Source organism: Rhinopithecus roxellana, chromosome 8, assembly GCF_007565055.1.
Source record: "Rhinopithecus roxellana isolate Shanxi Qingling chromosome 8, ASM756505v1, whole genome shotgun sequence".
Taxonomy (NCBI): domain Eukaryota; kingdom Metazoa; phylum Chordata; class Mammalia; order Primates; family Cercopithecidae; genus Rhinopithecus; species Rhinopithecus roxellana.
In genome coordinates, this window is record NC_044556.1 from 49374094 (window position 1) to 49399649 (window position 25556).

At 39.0% G+C, this 25556-nt stretch overlaps 1 protein-coding gene and 1 pseudogene across 1 annotated transcript in view; one reads left to right on the forward strand and one right to left on the reverse strand.

Moving 5' to 3' along the window:
- Positions 1-25556, forward strand: part of LOC104678682 (myomegalin-like) — a 38803-nt gene that overhangs the window by 7781 nt on the left and 5466 nt on the right. The window contains 7 exon segments of the mRNA XM_030934920.1: positions 1272-1439; positions 1606-1687; positions 8871-8962; positions 12299-12414; positions 12639-12777; positions 14101-14211; positions 15629-15758. Of these exon segments, the coding sequence (XP_030790780.1) occupies positions 1272-1439; positions 1606-1687; positions 8871-8962; positions 12299-12414; positions 12639-12777; positions 14101-14211; positions 15629-15758 (838 nt within the window).
- LOC104678674 lies at positions 4526-6184 on the reverse strand (annotated as a pseudogene).

The window sequence follows — 25556 nt, forward strand, 5'->3', positions numbered from 1 at the left end:
AAATTGTGACAAGAGCTCAGCTTCTCCCTTAAAACAGTAGTACTTTTCCTCAGAGACAGTTGGTGTTACGATTCATCATCTTATACCCTCAGTAATTTTAATATCAACTTATTATTTCCAGATTTTCTGCTTAAATGCAGATTTTCTGTGCATTAATAGTTAAAAATGTTCTAGATCTTTCCCTTATTGTGTCATCATCTGTCTTAGAAAACTGGGGTTTGAAATGAAACAAGCTGAGTTTGGTGATTTTGAGGTTGAGATTCTCCTAATCATGTGGTCTGATAAAAATGTTTATGTGTGTAATTGATTCATTCAGTAAATATGTAGTGAGTGTCTGTTATGTGCCAGACACTGTACTGGGTGCTTGAGATTCAGCACCAAGTTGTCTTTAGGAAACTTACATTCCATGTAGGGGAAGCAGAGAGAGAGAGAGAGAGATTAGATAATGGTAAATGCATTGAAAAAAATTAAGCACAGTAAGGGGTGTTGGAGATAAAGAGATTGCTGGGTTTAAAAAAAAAAATTTCCCGGCTTTATTGAGGTATAATTGACAACTATTGTATATATTCAAGGTGTACAACATGATGTGTTGATATACGTATACATTGTGAAATGATTGCCACAATCAAATTAACACATCCGTCACTACATGTTTTATGTATGGTGAAGACACTTAAGATCTACTCTCTTAGCAAATTTCAAGCAAACAATACAGTATTATTAACTAAAGTCACCATGCTATACATTGGATCCTCAAAATATATTCATCTTATACCTGAAAACTTGTACCCTTTGGCCAGCAAGATTGCTGTTTTGGATAGGATATGCAGGGAAGACCAACCTGATAAGGTAACATTTGGCCAAGACCTGAAGGGAGCAAACCACACAAATGTTTGAGTGAAGAGCAATCTTCTCCTAAGAAGCAGCTGATCCAAGAATAAAGACATTTGTTGTACTAATTCAAACCAGAATCTTAACACCTTAGCCTGACAGTTCTAGCAGAACCTATTTCAGATTCTCTTACCTGTTACAGATGTGTTAAATTCAGTTTTTTTCCCAATATTCTGCCTATGAGACTTTATTTCCATTCACTTAACTATGTTTTTCCCTGTAAACTGAAAGCAAGGGAACTATTTCCTAAGGACCCACTGTTTTCTGTTGTTGTTTGTTTGTTTTTCACAAATGGTTGACTTTGAAGAAATAATATCAGAACAAAAATTTTGTTTTACTAGGGTATCTTTCTGATGTTATTTGTGATTTCCTCTTACTAGGCTGCTGCAGAGAAGATAGTGCAAACCTTAATGGAAAGAAATTCATAATTACAGGCCCTGTGCCAATACTTAGGAGGGAGAGACTCCCTGACATCCCAAGCACCCATCTCTAACCAACAAGCTGGAGTTACCTCCATTGGCCCCTCTCTTGGAGAACAGACTGATCAAGTAAGAACTATAGACTTATATAATTCATGTTGATTCCATTTCCTTTTTACATTTGAGGTACAAGTTTGATAATTTTAATACCAAATTCTGAGAATATTCTCAGTACTGTCATTGTGATCACGGTTCCTGCATCCTCCTAAGTCCCCCAGCTTTTCCAATTTTTTAGGGTGCAATGCAGATACCTTCCAGAGATGATATCTCTTCATTGGCTGCCAAAGAGGATGCCAGCATACCCAGATCCACATTAGGTGAGTATCAAATTTCATTTTGTTAAGGGACTTTGTTTTTCTCTTGTTTTTCCTTCTAGTAATAGGTTTGACCAAGACTCTTTTCTCTTCCTATCTTAATGGAACAAATAAGTTTGGAATTCCTCTGAAAGGCTGAAGAACTGTCCTTACCTTATGTTGAGTCGAGGTTATTGCTCTGGGTTCACAATTTGGCCCAGAGAAACTCTATCCTTATTCTCCTTTTCAGATAGCTTTGCAGGGATTCAGAAATGCAGGAGGTAGTGGTTCCATTCCTGCCCAGCAGGGCCATGAGCTGACACCTTTTCCTGGGTATCTTTCAAGTCTGGGGCCACTCAGTGTAAGTTGACATCACCTACATTAAACTGTTAGGAAGGGTAGGCAGTGTATATTGAGTTATTTGACAAGCCTAGTCCCATTCAGGGGATGGTTTAGAAAAGTCTTACAAGTTGTCATTCTCTAGTAGGAAAGCTTTACACTAATCAAAGAGTAAAAGAATGGTGGATTTGTTTTATTTATTCTTTATTTGCCTTTTTTAAAAAACTATCCTTTTCCCTAAAGTTTTTTTATTTTGGAAATTTCAAACCTACAGAAAAATGGCAAAAATAGTACAGTGAATACTCAGACATTTTTGTTCAGACTTACCAGCTATTAACATTCTGCCACATTTGCCTTTTTTTGTTTTTTATTACACTCACATACCTAGTTGTAATATATCTTCTGAACCACTGGAGAATTTCCTACAGAAATCATGACACTTTATTCCTGAATACTCCAGTAAGTATGGCCTAAGAACAAGGGCATTCTCCTACATAGCTACAATATAATTATCACACTCAGGAAATTTAACCTTGGTATAGGCTTAGTATCTAATATACAGTCCACATTCAGAATTCCTGATGTCCCAATAATGTTCTGTATGGCTACTTTTGTTTCCCCCAACCCAGGGGTTATGCATTGTGCTTAGTTGTCATGTCTCTTAGTCTCTGATCTAGAACAATTGTCTAGCTTTTTTTTTTTCTTTAATGAGATTGGCTTTTTTTTTTTCTTGTTACTGGATGTATTTCTTTTCTTTTTTTGGTCACAGAATACTGTTTGCAGTAGAGGAAACTGGCATTGCAGTGTGGTGGTATAATGGCTTATTCACAGAAACCAGTACATGTTCATTCTTCAGCTCAAAAAGCCCTAATGGCGCATACCTATTAAAATTCAGGACATCTCCAATATTATCTCTCTCTGTTTTTCTTTGTCATCTTTTTTGTTTTAATAAACATTTTCAAAGTTTGTTCAAAAGAAGGCCATATAGGTTCTTGGCTAGCGGAAGACAATTCAGAACAGCTGTTGCATACTTGGACTCTCACCTTCTCCAGGCTGGCAGTTGATATCTTATTTCCTTTGCAACTCATTTTTATTAAATAAATAAATAAATAAATAAATAGGTAGATAAATAAATGTTCCAACTATCAGTTTTAGGAAATCTCTAAGGGAAACACAAGAGCAAGGTGCTGAGGTAAAAAAACACCTGAGGTAGCTTTTTCTGTGTTTTTCTCGTTTAAAAAATCTGTAAATTTAACGCCCTGGGCCAACAACCTTGGTAAATTTCAACTTTCCTCCACTTTTTTTTTTTTTAAAGAAAGAAATCATTTGCTGAATATTGATGGCTTATACACCAAAATGCCAAAAGACAAAATACATTCTCTCACTGTGGAATTTTTTCTTTGTTTGGTGGATCCGTTGGTTTGATGGGTTCCTGTTTTCCTCTTCCAAAAGTCTAGAACAAGTACCATTGACTCTTGTTCTTTTGAGTAACCAAGTGTAAGTTGAGGCTGGTTTGTGTGTTGCGCTCTTGTTCCTTTTGTGTGATGTGATACTCAGAGCACTGCTTTGCCTGGGGGTGGGGTGGGGAGGTGGGGGAGTGCATTGAGTCCATTGAGATGGAGGGATGAGGGAATTCAAAAGAATGGAGATGAAGAAGGGCAGGGGAGGGAAGGGAGAGATAGGGAGAGATAGAGAGAGACTGAGAATTATATAGCAGTATGCAAACATCCAGTTTAAAACCTGTGAAGCAAAGATAAATGCGTGTATGAGCTAGACAGGGATGAGAAGCGACAGTTTTCTCTTCAAAGAGACGGTATCCCTTCTGTTAACATACACAGGTGAACCAGAACTGCTGTGAGTGTCCTTCCGACAAGATTTCCCTCTGGGTGAATTTTGTGTGGGTGGCCTCAAAGCTCCTCTCTACAACATGAGACCTCCCAAAGAAAGACCTTATTCTGTAAAGTCTAGAAAAGCCTGTTTTCTCTTTAAAAAGAAAAAAATAATAATAATTGATTAAAAATTGGAGTTAGTTATTTGATATATTATTTCTAAAATATATTACCGTTGCAGGCACCCTGTGTAACCCACAGGCCACATATCTTAATACCTTCCCCTTCTAATATGTACACACATGTACAGAAACGATTTGCCACCAAAAAAGGGTGTGCATTTTGCTTGGCTTTGAACACGTTCACCTATGTTAGTTCAACTAAAAGGGATAGCGTCCTAGGAGTTAAGAAGAGATCCGAGGGGATGGTGAAGTGAATGGCTGAAGCCTGCAGAAGCCCTGCGGGGCGGGAGGCGGGCCCGGTGGTTCTGGCAAACCTGGCTGACTTTCCCCACCCCTCCTCAGCCCCTGGGATTCTCAGGGCCTCTGCAGAGTCCCTGGCCGCCTCCACAGACTTCTCATTCCTCAAATGGTCTTTGGTTTGCTCCCGATCTGGCTGGCTGTGTTTGGTCTCATTCTGTCAGGTGTTGGAAGGGCTCGGTTCATCTGTTGTTTTGCTGGTGCCTGTGGGAGTCTCACTTGCTGCGCTGTGAGGCGACTCCCTGAGGGTATTTCTGCTCCTGCTGTTTCACCTGTTATACAGTTTCTCTGATCTTGCGCTGTGCAGTCTGGCTATCAAAGAAGTATCCGATAATTCCGGCGATCACTTCCGCGTTTTCATCTGTCGTGTGGTCACGAGGTACGATGACTTCTGCACTGGTTAAGTTCTGCAGTTCATCCACGGTCTTGCCACCTTTGCCAATCACCCGGCCAGCTACGGAAGAGGGCATTCTGACATGGGCTTCCAGCTTCACTTCTTCTTTGGGATTAAAGTAGTTTTCCTTTTTCAGTTTCCCAAAGATCCGTCCCTGGACCTAGAGCTGGGCTTCCGGTGGCCGGGTGATGATGACCATCCTTTCGCTGACGTCTGGGCCTTCTGCAGGGGCGATCTTGATGGAGGCTCCGGCAAATCTCCAGGTGTTTGATGTGTGCCCCCTTCTTCCCGATGATGGCGCCCACAGCCTGGGTTGGGATGAAGAGATTCACAATCTCCTGCTCTGGATAAGAGTGATGATGCGAGAACGGGCCAAACTGGTGATGGGGGTACAGGCTGGAGAAGTATCCGGAGTGGGTATTAGCAGCCAATATATCATTTTCAAAGGCCTCACGCAGCTTCTTCATAATCTCTATCTCAGCACTGGCACAGGCCTCAATTGTGCCCTTCACAGTGGTGGTTCTTTCCGGGTTGTATATGCTCAAATCCTACAAAGATGAGATTGCTATCTTGGTCCCTGTTTCATGTTCAATTTTCTTCAAATTCCTGCCTTCTTTTCCAGTCAGTCTTCCAACCAAGCTATTGGGGGCCAAGATTTTCAGAGGAATCTCTACAGCTAGTTTGGTCTCATCTGCCTCTTTCTGCATGATTTCAGGAATCATGCGACATGCTTCAGAAGTCCCCCCAGGATGGCATGGATGGTGACAGGCTTCTCTGCAGCTCCAGATTCTCTTTTCTATGGATGTCTACCTGGGACTGGGTCTGCTTGACCATGAAGGTCAAGCCCTCCTTTCCGATGATGGCACCAACAAACTGGGTGGGGACCAGGATCCGCAGTGGGAAATCAATCTGTCTGGCCTGAGAATCGTCCTCAGGGCTGGCCTTGCTCCCCGGGAAAAGTGGTCCCACACTGGGCTCGCTGAGGGGGCGACGGGAAGCTCACCTCTTCATCTGGGATGTAGGAAATCTTGAAGAAGTAGTTCTCACACTGATGCCCGCTTAGCTTCTCCATCACTATTTTTGCTGCTTCTCTTGTTGCATATGTGACGTTGACCATGGCGGTTTCTATGTCTGTGTTGACTTGTTCCACATTCTCCACTGTTCTGTACTGAGCCAAAAGTCCATCGAACACCTCCCACTGCAGGCGAGGAGGGATGTTTCGAATCTGACTTTTCCTGCTCCTTAGCTTTTTAGAGACTGAGTAATCAACTTCCATGATTTTCCCATGCAATTTCACTTTACCCGAGAGGGTCTCGATGGCGCGGATGGCCCAGTTCTGGTCGGGGTAGTCCACACAGGCGTAGCCGGACTTGAGCAGGACCTGTCCCGCCAGGGGCAGCATCCTGTCCCCAAAGAGCTGCCGGAGGTCGTCGGCGGTGACGGCTGGGCTCAGGTTCCCGATGTAAAGCTTGTTCATCATCCGTCTCGACCCCGTCGCCTCCTCGGCTGCCCTCGTCTCTCCTCCTCCTCCGTGCCCCTTCCCCGCCCTCCGCCCCGCCAGCTACCCACCCCCACCCTCAGCCTGGCTCCCTCCACCACTGCAGGCCCGGCCTGCCCGGGGGCAGAGGTCAAGATTGGCATTTTTGAAGAATCCAGGCCAGCTAATATTCCTCAATTTAGCTGTGATTGTTTCCTCATGGTTAGATTAGAGTTAAACATTTTTGGCAGGAATACCATGTGGATGACATCTTCCCCTCCCTCCCTCCCTCCCTCCCTCCCTCCCTTCCTTCCTTCCTTCCTTCCTTCCTTCCTTCCTTCCTTCCTTCCTTCCTTCCTTCTTTCCTTTCGTCCTGCCTGGCTGCCTGCCTGCCTGCCTTCTAGGTTCAAGCGATCTTCATGCCTCAGCCTCTCAAGTAGCTGGGACTACATGCTTGCGCCACCATGCCTAGCCAGTTTTTTTGTATTTTTTCTTAGAGACAGAGTTTTGCCATGCTGGCCAGGCTGGTCTGGAACTCCTAGCCTCAAGTGATCCACCTACCTCAGTCTCCTATAGTGCTGGGATTATAAGCGTGAGCCACGGCACCTGGCCTGGATAACATCTTTTTTAGTGCATCACATCAGTGCATGATAATCAGTTTGTATCATCCTTGGTGATATTAAATTTAGTCATTTGGTTAAAGTTGTAGCTGTCAAATCTCTCCGTTGTCAAAAGTTTATTTCCGCCTTAGTATATAGTGATCTGCTGGCTGAATTTGAGATGTTGACAGTTCTGTTTTCCAACAATCATTCACTCAGTGGTTTTAGTATGATTTGAGCCTTGCCTGAACCACCTACATTAGTTTTAAACTACATTAGTAGTTTAAAAATAGTGATTTTCAGGGTTGGGCACGGTGGCTCATGCCTTTAATCCCAGCACTTTGGGAGGCCGAGGCAGGCAGATCACTTGAGTGCGGGAGTTTTGAGACCAGCCTGGCCAACATGGTGAAACCCTGTTTCTACTAAAAATACAAAAAATAGTTGGGTTTGGTGGTGCATGCCTATAATCCTAGCTACACAGGAGGCTGAGGCAGGAGAGTCGCTTGAACCTGGAAAGCTGAGAGATTGCCCCACTGCACTCCAGCGTGAACGACAGAGCAAGACTCAGTCTCAAAAAAAAAAAAGAAAAAATATATGATTTTCTATTGTAAAATTTCTTGTTTATTTGTGGGTATTATTTATAAAGAAGAGCTATCGTTTCCCTATCTCTGTACCCCATTTGTTTTTATCAATGTGGAGTTTTAAAAATCATTATATTATTGATTTTGGTCATTATTTCCTTTAATGCTCAAATTAACCCATATTTGGTCAGTGGGAGGCCCATCAAGCTATTTCTCTGACCCTTTGCCATATCCCCAACAGTGTTTTTTTTTTTTTTTTTTTTTTTAGCGTAGTTTCATAGTTTCTGGCACAGTAAGATGTTCTATGATTACCTTTTGCTTTACTTGCCTCAGTCCCAGAATCAGTCATTATCCTAAAGAGCTCCCTGGTTCCTTTTGGTGGGTAATGGCATTCAGAAACTGTGATCTGGGCACAAGATGTGTTCATTGCTACATGATTGCCTTTTGCTTCTAGGCCCTTTTAAGTGAACAGAGCTAGCAATGAATATTTTTAAGTATATGTGTGTGTATTTGTATACATATGAAGATTTGATACTTTCTGTAATTCCAATTTAACAATATAGGTTCTTTTTTCCTTCATTTCATATTTGTATCTCCTTGAGAGCCCTGGTTACTTAGAGCATCAATATGTTTCAAAATATTTACACATTTGCAGAATACTATAATATGCAAAAGTAGTTTCACAATTGCTACATAAATCCCACCATCAACAATAAATGTATTATGTAATGTTTAAGATTTTTTTGTAATTCTTTTTATCCTTAGGATATTTTGCACTGATCAGTGTTCAGTTAGTGTGTTCAAAAATTATTTGGATTAATTTTTTATTGTCTTCTGGGTGGTTTTATTATCTATTTGCTATATAGATTTATTTATTTATATTAGTATTCTATTTTTGACGTTTTCTCTCCCATTCATTGTCAAGCTGACTTACACATTAAAAATTAAACATTTACACAGTTCAAAACTCCAGTATATAAAATGATATTCTCAAATGTCCCATATTTCCCTATTCCTTCTCTCCTGTTTCCACTCATCTCCTGCAAGTAATCAGTTTCATTTCTGGGTTATTCTTCCTATATATCTTTTTGCAAAAATAAGCAAATGAATCATCTGTGTATATGTGATGTATATATGTACATTCTCATTTCCCCTTTTTCCTAATAGAAAATCTACTACCTTACATGTATTCTTAAACACATGGCTTGTTTTACTTAACATATTCTTAGAATCTCAAAATCACTCCATGTAAGTTCATAAAGATCATCCTTATTCTTTTTTTACAGCATTATATAGTGCTATCTGTGAATATACTATAGTTTATTCACTCTTTGTAGCATCTAGGATGATTGCAGTATTTTGCTATGATAACACTACGATGAACAACCCGTGTGTATGTTTTCTTTTTTCTTATTATTGGAATGTGTCCTCTGTAAATTACTCAAAGGGGGCAGCAGATATCACATTATGTTAAAAGCAATTAAAACTAGCGCTGTATTTTCATCTTAGGAGACTTGGATACAGTTGCAGGGCTGGAAAAAGAACTGAGTAATGCCAAAGCGGAACTTGAACTCATGGCTAAAAAAGAAAGAAAAAGTCAAGTGAGTTTTCTAGTCAAGTCTTAGTTTCAAATCCCTGTTTTTTCTTTCAAAATAGTTTATATTTAAAAGCACGTAATTCTCCAAGTATAATATCTGAGTCCAAATGCCGGGTATGACTTTTTTCTTTTTGGAGAAAAATATAAGTTATTTTATATATACATTATCTCAAAAAGATGCTCCTGTTTTTAGATTGGGACCATTAAAACTTATTAAGTGCTGGAAAAACGTAACCCTCTCTCCCAATTGCTAACTGGAATAAAATAATTGTAAAGGCCGAGTGCAGTGGCTCATGCCTGTAATCCCAGCACTTTGGGAGGCCGAGGTGGACTGATCACTTGAGGTCAGGAGTTTGAGACCAGCCTGGCCAGTATGACGAAACCTCGTCTCTACTAAAAATACAAAAATTAGCCAGGTGTAGCGGCAGGCACCTGTAATCCCAGCTACTTGGGAGCCTCAGGCAGGAGAATCGCTTGAACCCGGGAGGTGGAGGTTACAGTGAACTGAGATTGTGCCATCACACTCCAGCCTGGGCAACAAGAGTAAAACTCCACCTCCAAGATAATAATAATAATAATTGTAAAGCACTAGTGAAAACAGGAAGTGTCGTGTGATTGCTGCTTAGAGTTATGACATTAGACCCATGAAATTAGTTTTAGAAACATGAAACAAGAGAAATTTGAGTATAATCAAAGTTTATTAAGTATTCATGTGCGATGTACTATACTAGGTATTTAAATTAGCACTAATGCTCACAGCTCTACACAAAGTAAGTGGTGTCGACCCAATTATTATAGACGAAGAAGCTGAAACACTGATTTCTCTTTTAAAATGGGAGTGGAGAATAGTCATGTAACTAATAAATACCAGAGCTATGATTCAAACTCAAGCCTTTTGTGACTTCACATACTTCCTAAGAAGATTCATTTCCTAGAGCACATTTTTCCCACCTTACGCTTTAACTCTCTCTAGCATAGAGTTCTCATCAATTTTTTTAGAAGAGGCCTTTCAGCCTTAGAGATTCCCTTCCCCCTGCATTTCCTCCACAGCTAGCTGCATACTCAACTATGATGTTGAAGAAATGCTAGGACCGCAGTGCAGAGTTACAGACTGAAACTGAAAGCTTGTTTGTTACTATGTTGGCATCTCTTTTAGAAGATCAGTCAGTGTCATGGCTTCCTGAATTCAGTTTAACTAGCTAGTCCAAATAGCTCCTTAGTTTTTTTCTACCTTTTGCCATAGCTAGATCTCTAATACAAAACCTGTGTTTGTATTTGTGATGGAATTATCATATATTATCTTTTGATTTCATTACCATATTTCTGCTTACAAACAGACTCATGTTTTATGACTCAATTAGTTTTCAGGATATGAGAATGTGTGGCGTTTAAGAAATACCAGTTTTAAAAATCCCCTAGTCTCCCTTCCTCTTTGTGGTCCTACCTTAGCCATTTTCTGATTGTTCATGTTAGATATTTTAGTTTCCACATCCTCTTCCTGTTTTTCTCATATTTATCAAATCCAGAGTAATGTTACTTTTTGATTCTGTCCTGTTTTCAGGATTATGAAATTGTAATGCCTATGAATGGGTATTTTGAGTGGGTGATATTTAACTATTGCTAAATTCCCTTAAAGGGTTTCTTTAAAATAACTTGTCCTTACCATAAAGACTGTATGGATATGTGGTATCTACAGGAAAGACATTATAACCTAGTGGCTCTGAGTCAGCTTCCCTGAGTTTTCACGTTCTGTATTTACCACTTACTAGCCAGCCCTGTGATTTTTGAACAAGTTCCTTAATTTCTCTCAGACTCAATCACCTTGTCTATAAATTGAAGAGTAGAAGAAGTCACCTTGTGTATACATCGAAGAGTAGTTATCTCATAGGATTGTTGTGAGGATTCACTCATTCATTCATTAGCTACATGGGGACCTTCTCTAAGCTTGGGCTAGTGCTGAGGATGAGGTAGTGAATGAAATCAGTAAGGTCTCTGGCTCTATGTAGTTAATTTCTACTGGGGAGATACAGACAATAAATAAATAGACATTATAATTATAGAGTATAGTAAGTGATATGAGGGAAATGATAGAAAGCAACATGGATGGAGATCTTAAATAGGGTGGCCAAAGAAGGCTTCTCTGAGCAGATGACACGTAAGCTGGGACCTGAGGATGAACAGGAGGCAGCCCTGGGAAAGATATTTCAGGCAAAAGGAGTAGTAGTTGTAAAGGCTGAGTCAAGAGAAAGTCTGGTGTTCCTAGAAGAGAAAAAGTCTAGTGTGCCTATGAAGTCATGAGTGAGGAGTAAAATGGCAGACATTAAAGTAGGAAAAGTAGGCAGGAGTCAGATCACTAGATTTGTTAAAAGGATTAAATATATACAAAGCGTTTATTAGAGAGCCCGGGGGCATAGTGTTAGCAGCTATGGTTATTATCATGTTTTGTGTGTGTGTGTGTGTGTGTGTGTGTGTGTGTGTCACAGAGTCTCGCTCTGTTGCCAGGCTGGAGTGCAGTGGCACAATCTCAGCTCACTGCAAGCTCCACCTCCCGGGTTCAAGCGATTCTCCTGCCTCTGCCTCCTGAGTAGCTGGGGTTACAGGCACACACCACCACGCCCAGCTAATTTTTATATTTTTAGTAGAGATGGGTTTCACCATGTTGGTCAGGCTGGTCTTGAACTCCTGACCTTGTGATCCGCCCACCTCAGCCTCCCAAAGTGCTGGGATTACAGACGTGAGCCACCGCGCCTGGTCTATTAAATCCTGATTTTTAATGAACTTTGTCATAACCAAGTATTTGTCATTTTCTGGTGAGAACACTGAAAGTTTAGGGCATGTAGTGCCAGCTTTTGGCAACATTTCTTCCTAGGTGGTGGCATGTTCTTCCATCAGGAGGCATGAAATGTTTGGTGATCTCTCGTGATGTTGGCAGCTGTTGCTGTATCATGCCTTATCCATTCATTCATTAAGGGTTGCAAAATGGAGATATCCTCATGCTGTCATTTTTCATCTGTTGGGTGAAATACATAAAAACTTCATCTCTTCTTGCTTCTGCTAATGGTGACCATTCTTTTTCAGTATCATAATAAGCTTGTTAAACAAATTTGATGTGTTTTATAGTGCTAGCTAAAGTGGAAGACGTCATTAAGAACAGCTATGACATCGTCCCATAAAACATCCTTTGGTGCCATACTGCATGGATTATTGATTTGATGCTGTAGAGCCCTATTCATGTTCTCATTTTCTTTTGCATTACTGGCTGATAGTGATATGATATGCAAAAGCATTTGCCTCGGTGTTAAAATGTAAACATGGCAGATACTGTTTCCTCTTTCCACAGATGGAGCTTTCTGCTCTACAGTCCGTGATGGCTGTGCGAGAAGAAGAGCTGCAGGTGCAGGCTGCTGATATGGAGTCTCTGACCAGGAACATACAGATTAAAGAAGATCTCATAAAGATCTTTCAAAACTTTTAAAAGACCATTAGAAATGTTCGCAGCTCAGAATAGCTGTAGGGCATCTTCAGACAGTATTTGCACACACTGAATCCCTTGGCCAGTGATTATTAATATCCCACTTGAAAGTATAGGCAGACTACTTCAAGAATGTTTGTTCCCCTGCTCCTCTGCTGAATAATCCTTTTATTACTATTTTCATATCCACACTGTTTTTTGTCTTCTGGGACCTGCAAATGCAACTGGTTGATCCTGAAGACATACCAGCTATGGAACGCCTGACCCGGGAAGTCTTACTTCTTCAGGAAAAAGTTGCTTCAGTAGAATCCCAGGGTCAAGAAATTTCAGGAAACCAAAGACAACAGGTAAGTTATTGGAATGTAAATCTTATTTATTTATTTACTTTTTTTTTTTTTTTTCAGTAGAGACGGAGTTTCACCATGCTGGTCAGACTGGTCTTAAACTCCTCACCGCAAGTGGTCCATCCTCCTTGGCCCCTCAAAGTGCTGGAATTACTTACAGGCATGAATCACCACATGAGACAGGGTCTCACTGTGTCACCCAGGCTCGAGTGCAGTGGTACGATCACTGCTCACTGCAGCCTCAAACTCTGGGCCTCAAGGAATCTTACTGCCTCAGCCTCCTGAGTAGCTGGAGCTGCAGGTGCACGCCACCACGCCCAGCTCAAACCTTATTTTTCTACTGTGAAATAAACCATGGTAAAGCTGTCAATCTCAGCTATTTGTGGAGGGTTAGTTGATGGTATTTCATAGACAAACTGTGCTCTAAAGTTTCCTACTTTGGTCGGTAGCAGCTATAGATGCCCCTTTCTGACATTTGTAGTTCTGAAAAGAGCAGCAGTTCTTTTGGACACATACCAGTTGTTATCCCTCACACTCATACATAAGTCACCTCCCTCTCAACTGAATCGTTCTCTTTTATCTGCGTTTAACCATGTTCAAGTCTCTCCCAGTCAAAAAAAAAAAAAAGAGAGAAAGAAACCCCTGCCTTTTCCCCAAATTTCTTTGTAGCTACAGCCTCGTTTAACCTTTCTTCAATGCCAAACTTTTCCAGAAGACTTACTTGCCTGTACTCCCTGTCTCCATTATCATCTCTCTCACTAGCTACTCACCCCACTCCATTCTGGCTTTTAACTCTACCTTAAACAACTCTGTTGGTTATACATTTTCATAGCTCATTATCTTTATAGCACTTATTACACACACAGTGACACATATCTATGATTAATGAACGTCTTTTTCCTCCACTAGATAGTAAGCTTTCCCCTAGAACCTAGAACAGAGTCTGTCCCATAGAAGGTGCTCAGTAAATATTTATTGAATGAATGAAGAATATTAGTGAGTCCTGTTATATATATTTCCCTCTTGCCTGTCCTGTTCCCCTCTTACTCCTTTCTCTTAGCTGCTTTCCTGTGCTTCTAGCTTCTCTCTCCTTTTTCTTCTTTTTGCTCCCATGTTTGAATTCCACCCTGCAGGGTTTTAAAGATTTTTTAAAAAGATAATATGACATTGATTTGAAAACCATAAAGTAGTATCAAAAGTTTAAATACTAAGATAGTGGGCTTTTTAAGTCCTAGTACATGCTAATGCATTTTCTTGTTTCTCAGGATTAACTGTGGCTTCATGTCTCACTGTGCCATTTGCATGTTGCTTCTTCTCTCTTCTCAGTTGCTGCTGATGCTAGAAGGACTAGTAGATGAACGGAGTCGGCTCAGTGAGGCCTTACAAGCAGAGAGACAGCTCTATAGCAGTCTGGTGAAGTTTCATGCCCATCCAGAGAGTTAAAAGAGTGACTGTTTTTCTCTTTATTCTTTATTGAAATTTTTATGTCTTTTACTATTGTATTATTTTTATGCCTTTTATTCTTCAGTAAGTGCAGATGCTTATGATACTGAAGAGGGGAGAAAAAACAAGGACAATTACTGGGGCTACCCACTTTGTCATTTGTTTTATGGATTGCTCTGAGCCTCAGTGTCAGAATCTTAAGTCGGGAATAGTGCCTGTTTCGCACAACTATTGCAGAGTTTAAATAAGAAGACAGCTTTGGTGTCTAAAATAATGCCTTGCATAGAGTAAGCACTCAATGTATGTTCATTTCTTTTCTGTGATCCATGTCCTGTTAAAGGCTGTTCTATTATAAACATAAGGCTATTCCCTGTCTCTACGAAAAATACAAATATGAGCTGGATGAGGTAGCGCGTGCTGTAGTCCCAGCTACTCGGGAGGCTGAGGCAGGAGAATCACTTGAACCCGGGAGACAGAGGTTGCAGTGAGCCAAGATCGCACCACTGCACTCCATCCTGGGCGACAGAGTGAGACTCCATCTCAAAAACAAACAAAAAGTAAGGTTATAATGGGCACTGATATTCATTTAATATCATCAATTAAAATATATTAATTGGGATGGCTAAATCATCCTGGGACCACCGATAACTATCATGATGAATATATTTTCTTCTACCTCTTGATTTTTGGTCACATATATGATACCTCACTGGATCATTTTATATTCTCTTCATTTTTTTTCTCATTTTGCCTTCCCTACTAGCCCCTTTTACTCTTTCTCAATTTTATTGTTATTATTATTTTTGCTATTCAGTTTCTTGTAATTTATTGTTGGGCTTTAAAAATGTTTTCTTTCTACCAGGAAAATGAAGGCAGAGGAAAGGTCTGATAGGACCAGTTGATTGTGTTACTTTTTACAGAACCTCTGGAGCTTTAGTGTTTATGAACCAGATTCCTTTTCAGCACACCATCCCACAGTCAAGTTTGGTAACAAATGAGAAAACAAGTATCTCCAGTAGTGGTTCTACTTGGCTCAGTCTTGCTCCAGTTTATATTTAGTTTGTCCTGGGTTTTAGTTTTTCAGAAACAAAAGCTTTTAGTCAAATAATGAAATTTCTCTTTTTTGGGCTATAGGGGTGTGATATAAGTCTTAGGGGCTATAATTTTATGTGAAATTGGCCCAGAATCTAGCATAAGGGGCAAGCTTTTAAAAAAGGGAGCAGTCTTTACTAATCTATCAGCAGTGAACACAAATGCCACACAGAGACGACATTCATTTATTGTGTCCTGGAGAACAATTACTTTACAAAGTCGTGTGGCTCAAAGTGGCACTGATGGTTCTTTGGAAGCAAATGTGGACTCACTACAGTTGATGGCTAATCCATTTTCCTTCCGTGTGGCATGTTTAATCAGCTCTGAGAGAGACCGAACTCTGCAGGTGGAACTGGAAGGGGCTCAGGTGTTACGCAGTCGGCTAGAAGAAGTTCTTGGAAGAAGCTTGGAGCGCTTAAACAGGCTGGAGACCCTGGCCGCCATTGGAGGTGGGGAACTGGAAAGTGTGCGAATTCATCACAAGCATGCCTACTGAGCACTGGCGGGTCAGACTGCAGCCCAGGATGGAAAACCTTGTTTGCACTAACCAGAAAGATCCTTATCTGATTTTGGCAGAATTAAACGGTGACTTACTAATGATAGAACTGGTACAAGTAGCATCAACTACAAAGTGAAACTCACTTTAGCCTACATGGATCTCACTGTACATACATATCAATCCCCAAATTGAATGGTGGAGGTTGCAAAGTGTATTTGCACATTTTAAATCATTCTGCTTTAGTTTTTCCACTTTTATTCATTCTTATCCCTAGCCCCTTCTCATTCCCTCATCCCTTCTGTGGGCCAATAAAGTTTATTCTTCCCCCACTTTCACAATCCATTTCATATGTTCCATATCATATAAATGCAGGTGTGTGTATTATTTTTGCCTTTCAGTCAACTCCCTTTGAGTGAGAGCATTTTTAAATCAAAAGAATACAAGTTTTGAGATGAGAGAGTGGGAAAGAGATTGGGAGTCTACAAGAAAGACTTCGTAAAAGTGATATAATCCTTATCAAAAGGTAATCAAAACCAGGAGAGTAGTCTTGTAATAGGAGACTGCAAGTATTGGGAAGGCCAAGTTAAAGAACAGAGGCAAAAACTATCAAAGTGATCATAGTAAACTTTTATCTCCAATAATGTCTCAGAGTTGACTGTTGTACACAAGTGAAATTAGATTAGGTACAGATTAAATTCTATTTAAAATTTGTTCTTGATTGATTCCTTTAGGTTTCTTTAAACCAAAGTCATGCTATTTAGTCAGAACATAACTTCTAGAATGGTCTTCCAGTGTCAGAATTCTCTGTCTACAAAGATAATTTCAAATGTACATTTACATTCAGTGTTTCACCAAATAACTCATTATAGCCAAAGGAGGGTATTGCTTCTTCCATTTGTGGCACTAAATAGGGTCCTAAGTTTTTCACTATTTAGTATGTATACGTTTCTCCATATAAAAAGAAGTAATAGACTTCAGGCTTTGAAGTGCTTGAATAGTTTAGAAAGAAATGTTACAGATGTATGTTTATAGTTTTAATCATTGTCAATGCTTTCTTGTGGCAACATAACAGGTATAAGGAGAGGGGCACTGGAGATTGTATTTCTGATGTCTTGACAATCATGAGTGTGAAAAGTAACCCAGATTGCTTTGCAGCTTTGTGGGTTCAACATCATGAATTTGTTTTTATTTCCTTTGGTTGTAGGTTTCCTAGGTTAGAAGCTGAGGTTTCAGTTCCTTTAAATATGAAATTTGGGAACAGTGATTGAGACTTTCTAGCACAATAAATGCGACTAGATACCCTTTCTAAACTAAGTGGGGCACAATTGTTTTTCCTTCCGTTTTTTTTTTTTTTTTTTTTTTTTTACGTGACACTTTATTTCTTTCACATGTTGACATGGCTTGTATTACATTGTAAATTTCATCTGTTTCTGTAACTTTAGCTGTGTCTATAACAGGTAGAGCATCAGTCAAACTAGAGTAGACAGGGAGAAAATGTTCTACTGGGGAAGCACTCTGGAATCTTCTGATTAAGTAAGTTGCAAAAGATTGATAGCCATAAGCCTTACTCTTAATGGGTCTGCCATTTCAGTTTCAATGGCTTTTGAGGATAAAGGAGTCATTTGAGGAAGGAGATAGGAAGTGTAGGCAGATTCATCCACTTTTCTTAGTCTCCTAATTTTAAGAGACCGTTTCTTGCACAAAATTTTTTGTAATTTTCCAGAAGTAAAGAGGAAAGCAATGGAGCTGTAGAAATGCCAACCCATCAAAGACTAGTTCGTCATCTCATTACAATAAGGCATTTAGGGAACGTCTTTCCTTAATTTTACTAATAGACCAAGGAACCCTTCTGAGTCTGCTATTAACATTCAGCTCTGGGTGATGCATGGTTTCTAATGGCTCATAGTGATTACAGTTTATGTTAATAATCACTCCTACTTCTGTCAACCTCCAGCAAGAGTAGATTGATAGAAGGATAAAAGTCTGATCTTAATCCCATAAATGTGACTAAAATATGGCACTAACTTTTTCTGGTCTGGATAGCTGGAATGAGGCTTACAAACAGTGTTATCTGGAGAGAGCTTGCTGGTCTAACAACTTTGGGTGTTGGACACATCACTTAATAATATTTAGCATGATATAATATTCCATTTTCTCTTCAGGAGCACAGACTCTTTTTCATACTGGATTATTCTACCTTTGACAGTCATTTATCAACATGACAGTAATTTTAGATAAAGCATCGTGTGCTTATAGAACCTTGTGCTTGAAATTATTCTACCTTTGCCAGTCATTTTTCAACATGACAGTAATTTTAGATAAAGCATCGTGTGCTTATAGAACCTTGTGCTTGACTAAAAATAATCTTCAAATAAAAATAATCAAGTAAATTTTTACTTAAGCCATGCTTAACTTGAAGCATAGAACTTAAATTGAGAAAAAAATCCATATGATAGATTTTGTTTTTCTCACATTTCCTTTTTGAATAATAGCAAATAATACAGAGTAATGGTTGTAAGAGTTCAGGGTAGATGAAGTCTGTAGGTTTTAGAAATAATACTGTTGAAAAGAACCTCCAAGAGGACTTATTTAATGAGCAAACTAAATGTCCTTAGATAGATCTTGTCCCTAAACTCTTTTCTATTGAAAGTTTATAGTATTGAAAATTGGATGACTATTAGCACCTAGTATAAGTCAACATTCATCTGCTGTTCTCTTTTTAGATAGCCAAGTTATAACTTTTTCGAAAAGACATTATTGGACTATGTTAGTAGGTCCGCCTTCTCCTTTGATAGTGCACACTCTTATCTGTCACCCAACCTTCTCCACACCCTCTTCTCTTCATTCACTTGTGGACAGCAGTAATAGTTTCAGTACCTTTGCTTCTTAGAAGAAATACATTTTTCCTTATTTATATTTTTTAAAGATGTTTCTATGACATTATATATAGCAAGAGATCTATTAAGGATCCAGAAAATCTTAACCTGTATAGGATATGAGTTCCTAACCACAAGAATTAGTTTCCTTGAGGGTTCTTGAGTATATTCTGTTTACACAGTTTATAATAAGTAAATTCTGTGGCAGATATACATAAAAAAACTATCACTTTTATGCTCATTCATCCTCCTAATTCAGTGTCTGGGTTATGAGATGCTTGGCTCACAGCTTCAAAAACTGTTCAAGAAAACTGATTTCAGTTCTCTCTATGTTGATCTTCCAGTTGGATCTGAAGCCTTCTGATTGTGGAAAGGAGGAGCAGATCACATTATACTGAAAACTGTCCTTTTCACTGAGAAATAAAGGTTGACTGAGCTACCTAAAGTCACTTTCCTTTGGACTGTAAGCCTTAGAGAGAACAATAATACCTTTGCTTTTCTTGAGGTAGTATTAGAAAACTCTAGTTCCCATTGATAGGATAAACTTGTTTTCCCATTTCCTGGTCTTTTTATATAAAACAGTTACAAAATCTTGACATTTGGCATCCCTGAAAAGCTCAAGTGGCCTTTTCAAATAGGGCCTCATGTAGTATTACTGACTTTACAGTCAGTATTCTGCAAGGAAAGGTGACAAACTTCCTGTGAAGTTAGGAAGAAATATTAGTAACTCACACACTTGAAGTCCATTTTCCATTTTACCTTGTAGAAATTGTACTAGAGAGAGAACAAATGAAATCAGTTTTCTTTTCCAGGTATACCCTGTGAGATACCAGCACAGAGTATTTTCTCTCAGTTCTCTCAGGGTTAAAGCTCAGTGAGCTTTTCTTTTCTCTTTGGTAGTGTGGAACCATTTGTACCATGGAAAGAATAGCTGGAAATATGGAACTCGATTATGGCAATACAGTAATAAACAGAAGGAGTGAGTCACTAGGATAATATATTGGAGTGATTTCTGTAGGGTAATGATTTCGGTTATAATGTGTTTTAGAATGTGGATTTAAGCCACCTTCTCACCCTCTGTACCAGTAGCTTTGTTAAAACATTTTATTATGATCAAATAACAAGCCTGTTGCTTTTGAGTAATCTAAGTGTTAACAGAAGGTAAGTCTTCAACTTCTCCCTGTTCTCACCTGGGCCAAGATTAATTCTCTAAATAAAAAATAGCATCATAATTTGCCTCCAACAAAGAATGGGAAATGGAAGGAAACACAAAACTGTGGTCCTGACAGTACTAATTCTACCAGGTTTCAAATAAGAATAATTAAACTTATAAAGGGACATACTGATTCTTTTTGTGTTACTCTCCCTTTCTGTTGTTTAAAGTCAAATTCCAGAAGTAAAAATCTTTATCATACTGTTTTCCTCTTACTAAAACTGGAAGAGTAAAATAGAAAGTTCAGCAACATCAGAAAATGTTGTATTTAAAATAATATGAAGAATGGTGGTTTTAAGTACATAAACCAAGTTGGCTTCCTTATAGGTTTAATTTTAGTATATAACATGAATATGTAGTGCTTCTTTTTATTATTATTATTATACTTTAAGTTCTAGGGTACATGTGCACAACGTGCAGGTTTGTTACATATGTATACTTGTGCCATGCGGGTGTGCTGCACTCATTAACTCATCATTTACATTAGGTATATCTCCTAATGCTATCCCTCCCCCGTCCCACTACCCCACAACAGGCCCTGGTGTGTGATGTTTCCCTTCCTGTGTCCAAGTGTTCCCATTGTTCAATTCCTACCTATGAGTGACAACACGCAGTGTTTGGTTTTTGTCCCTGCAATAATTTGCTGAGAATGATGCTTTCCAGCTTCATCCATGTCCCTACGAAGGACATGAACTCATCTTTTTTTATGGCTGCACAGTATTCCTCGGTGTATATGTGCCACATTTTCTTAATCCAGTCTATCATTGATGGACATTTGGGTTGGTTCCAAGTCTTTGCTATTGTGAATAGTGCCACAATAAACATAGGTGTGCCTGTGTCTTTATAGCAGCATGATTTATAATCCTTTGGGTATATACCGAGTAATGGGATGGCTGGGTCAATTGGTATTTTTAGTTCTAGATCCCCGAGGAATCGCCACATTGCCTTCCACAATGGTTGAACCAGTTTACAGTCTCACCAACAGGGTAAAAGTGTTCCTATTTCTCCACATCCTCTCCAGCACCTGTTGATTCCTGACTTTTTAATGATTGCCAGTCTAACTGGTGTGAGATGGTATCTCATTGTGGTTTTGATTTGCATTTCTCTGATGGCCAGTGATGATGAGCATTTTTTCATGTGTCTGTTGGCTGCATAAATGTCTTCTTTTGAGAAGTGTCTGTTCATATCCTTCACCCAATTTTTGATGGTTTTTTTTTTTCTTGTAAATTTGTTTGAGTTCTTTGTAGATTCTGGATATTAGCCCTTTGTCAGATGAGTAGATTGCAAAAATTTTCTCCCATTCTGTAGGTTGCCTGTTCACTCTGATGGTAGTTTCTTTTGCTGTGCAGAAGCTCTTGAGTTTAATTAGATCCTGTTTGTCAATTTTGGCTTTTGTTGCCATTGCTTTTGGTGTTTTAGATATGAAGTCCTTGCCCATGCCTATGTCCTGAATGGTATTGCCTAGGTTTTCTTCTAGGGTTTTTATGGTTTTAGGTCTAACATCTAAGTCTTTCATCTGTCTTGAATTAATTTTTGTATAAGGTGTAAGGAAGAGATCCAGTTTCAGCTTTCTACATACGGTGAACCAGTATTCCCAGCACCATTTATTAAATAGGTAATCCTTTCCCCATTTCTTGTTTCTCTCAGGTTTGGTCTGTCAAAGATCAGATGGTTATAGATGTGGTATTATTTCTGAGGACTCTGTTCTATTCCATTGGTCTATATCTCTGTTTTGGTACCAGTGCCATGCTGTTTTGGTTACTGTAACCTTGTAGTATAGTTTGAAGTCAGGTAGCATGATGCCTTCAGCTTTGTTCTTTTGTCTTAAGATTGTCTTGGCAATGCGGGCTCTTTTTTGGTTCCATATGAACTTTAAAGTAGTTTTTTCCAATTCTGTGAAGAAAGTCATTAGTAGCTTGACGGGGATGGCATTAAATCTATAAATTACCTTGGGCAGTATGGCCATTTTCATGATATTGATTCTTCCTATCCATGAGCATGGAATGTTCTTCCATTTGTTTGTGTCCTCTTTTATTTCGTTGAACAGTGGTTTGTAGTTCACCTTGAAGAGGTCCTTCACATCGATTGTAAGTTGGATTCCTGGGTATTTTATTCTCTTTGAAGCAATTGTGAATGGGAGTTCACTCATTATTTGGCTCTCTGTTTGTCTGTTATTGGTGTATAAGAATGCTTGTGATTTTTGCATATTGATTTTGTATCCTGAGATTTTGCTGAAGTTGCTCATCAGCTTAAGGAGATTTTGGGCTGAGATGATGGGGTTTTCTAAATATACAATCATGTCATCTGCAAACAGGGACAATTTGACTTCCTCTTTTCCTAATTGAATACCCTTTATTTCTTTCTCCTGCCTGATTGCCCTGGTCAGAACTTCCAACACTATGTTGAATAGGAGTGGTGAGAGAGGGCATCCCTGTCTTGTGCCAGTTTTCAAAGGGAATGCTTCCAGTTTTTGCCCATTCAGTATGATATTGGCTGTAAGTTTGTCATAAATAGCTCTTACTGTTTTGAGATACGTCCCATCAATACCTAATTTATTGAGAGTTTTTAGCATGAAGGGCTGTTGAATTTTGTCAAAGGCCTTTTCTGCATCTATAGAGATAATCATGTGGTTTTTGTCTTTGGTTCTGTTTATATGCTGGATTATGTTTGTTGATTTGCATATGTTGAACCAGCTTTGCATCCCAAGGATGAAGCCCACTTGATCATGGTGGATAAGCTTTTTGATGTGCTGCTGGATTCAGTTTGCCAGTATTTTACTGAGGATATTTGCATCGATGTTCATCAGGGATATTGGCCTAAAATTCTCTTTTTTTGTTGTGTCTCTGCCAGGCTTTGGTGGTATCAGGATGATGCTGGCCTCATAAAATGAGTTAGGGAGGATTCCCTCTTTTTCTACTGATTGGAATAGTTTCAGAAGGAATGGTACCAGCTCCTCCTTGTACCACTGGTGGAATTTGGCTGTGAATCTGTCTGGTCCTGGAATTTTTTTGGTTGGTAGAGTATTAATTATTGCCTCAATTTCAGAGCCTGTTATTAGTCAATTCAGGGATTCAACTTCTTCCTGGTTTAGTCTTGGGAGGGTGTATGTGCCCAGGAATTTATCCATTTCTTCTAGATTTTGTAGTTTATTTGCATAGAGGTGTTTATAGTATTCTCTGATAGTAGTTTGTATTTCTGTGGGATCGGTGGTGATATCCCCTTTATCATTTTTTATTGCATCTATTTGATTCTTCTCTTTTTTCTTCTTTATGAGTCTTGCTAGTGGTCTATCAATTTTGTTGATCTTTTCAAAATCCAGCTCCTTGGTTCGGTGATTTTTTGAAGGGTTTTTTGTGTCTCTATCTCCTTCAGCTCTGCTTTGATCTTAGTTATTTCTTGCCTTCTGCTAGCTTTTGAATGTGTTTGCTCTTGCTTCTCCAGTTCTTTCAACTGTGATGTTAGAGTATCAATTTTAGATCTTTCCTGCTTTCTCTTGTGGGCATTTAGTGCTATAAATTTCCCTCTACACACTGCTTTAAATGTGTCCCAGAGATTCTGGTATGTTGTGTCTTTGTTCTCATTGCCTTCAAAGAACATCTTTATTTCTGCCTTCATTTCATTATGTCATTCAGGAGCAGGTTGTTCAGTTTCCATGTAGTTGAGCAGTTTTGAGTGAGTTTCTTAATCCTGAGTTCTAGTTTTATTGCACTGCGGTCTGAGAGATAGTTTGTTATAATTTCTATTCTTTTACATTTTCTGAGGAGTGCTTTACTTCCAACTATGTGGTCAGTTTTGGAATAAGTGCAATGTGGTGCTGAGAAGAATCTATATTCTGTTGATTTGGGGTGGAGAGTTCTGTAGAATGCTATTAGGTCGACTTGCTGCAGAGTTGAGTTCAATTCCTGCATATCCTTTTTGACTTTCATTGATCTGTCTAATGTTGACAGTGGGGTGTTAAAGTCTCCCATTATTATTGTGTGGGAGTCTAAGTCTCTGTTTAGGTCTCTAAGGACTTGCTTTATGAATCTGGGTGCTCCTGTGTTGAGTGCAAGTATATTTAGGATAGTTAGCTCTTCTTGTTGAATTGATCCCTTTACCAATATGTAATGGCCTTCTTTGTCTCCTTTGATCTTTGTTGGTTTAAAGTCTGTTTTATCAGAGACTAGGATTGCAACCCCTGCTTTTTTTTGCTCTCCGTTTGCTTGTTAGATCTTCGTCCATCCCTTTATTTTGAGCCTATGTGTATCTCTGCACATGAGATAGGTCTCCTGAATACAGGACACTGATGGGTCTTGACTCTTTAATTTGCCAGTCTGTGTCTTTTAATTGGAGCATTTAGCCCACTTATTTTTAAGGTTAATGTTGTCATGTGTGAATTTGATCCTGTCATTTTGATGTTAGCTAGTTATTTTGCTCGTTAGTTGATGCAGTTTCTTCCTAGCATCAATGATCTTTACAATTTGACATATTTTTGCAGTGTCTGGTACCGGTTGTTCCTTTCCATGTTTAGTGCTTCCTTCAGGAGCTCTTCTAGGGCAGGCCTGGTGGTGACAAAATCTCTCAGCATTTGCTTGTCTGTAAAGGATTTTATTTCTCTTTCACTTACGAAGCTTAGTTTGGCTGGTAGTGCTTCTTTTTACAATAATCAAAGTTATAGCTCCAAGATGTTGACCTCTCTCTCAATCTATAACCTTTGGAGCCATGCGTTTATACCAGCATGTTTTATAAATTATGAGTTTCTGTCTGCGTCCATGAAGTCTTATTAGTTTTCACTTAAAAATTTGTGAGTCGTTGAGAAGAATTAAAGTGATTCATAACTTCACGCTTGAACCTGGGAGGTGAAGGTTGTAGTGAGCTGAAATCATGCCATTGCACTGCAGCCTGGGCAACAAGAGTGAAACTCCATCTCAAATAAATAAATAAATAAATAAATAAATAAATAATAAATAAATAAGTGGTTCATAGCATCAGATGAAGAAGGAGGTGAGTGATATGTTAAATGATCAGAAACTTAGCATTACATTATTTCCAGGACCATTTCCCCACCAAAATAAGCTGTATATTTTTCATTTCTTCATGGCACTGTGCTGTTAATTTGTGTTAACATTTGTGCTAAAATGGACTGTAATTTCTATATATAAGTGTTAGAATTTTAGCTATCCTAGTTGAGACACAAAAAATTGTTACTGATCCAATAAGATTATCAAAGGCCGACAGAAACTATTTGGTTTTATTCTCAAAATGTTTATTAAAAAAAGAAGTAGAGAAAGCTTCTATCTTTTTTTCTTAAAGGAGAATCAGTCTATTGATTATTTACTAAATTTCAAGTCAAAGCAAGGCTTGTAGAATGAGTATTTATTTAACTAAAGGAAGGAAGAAGAAACCCGAATTTTTCTCCTCTCGAAGAAGTGACACTAAAGAAACAGTATTACACTTTCCCCAGAAATGCGACACAGGCTACTTTACCTTAAAAATCGTTCCTTGCTTTCTTTGCTGTAGGAGAATAGCAGAAAGCATGACAGAGGTTTGAGAAGCCAGCTGTGGTGGGTAGTGCTGTCTCTAAACATTCCTAGAAAAGCCTGTTTCTCGTGTTCTTTGAAGAAAAAAAGAGACCGTGAGCGGGAAGAATTTCTTGACATTACAGAATTATGGCATCACA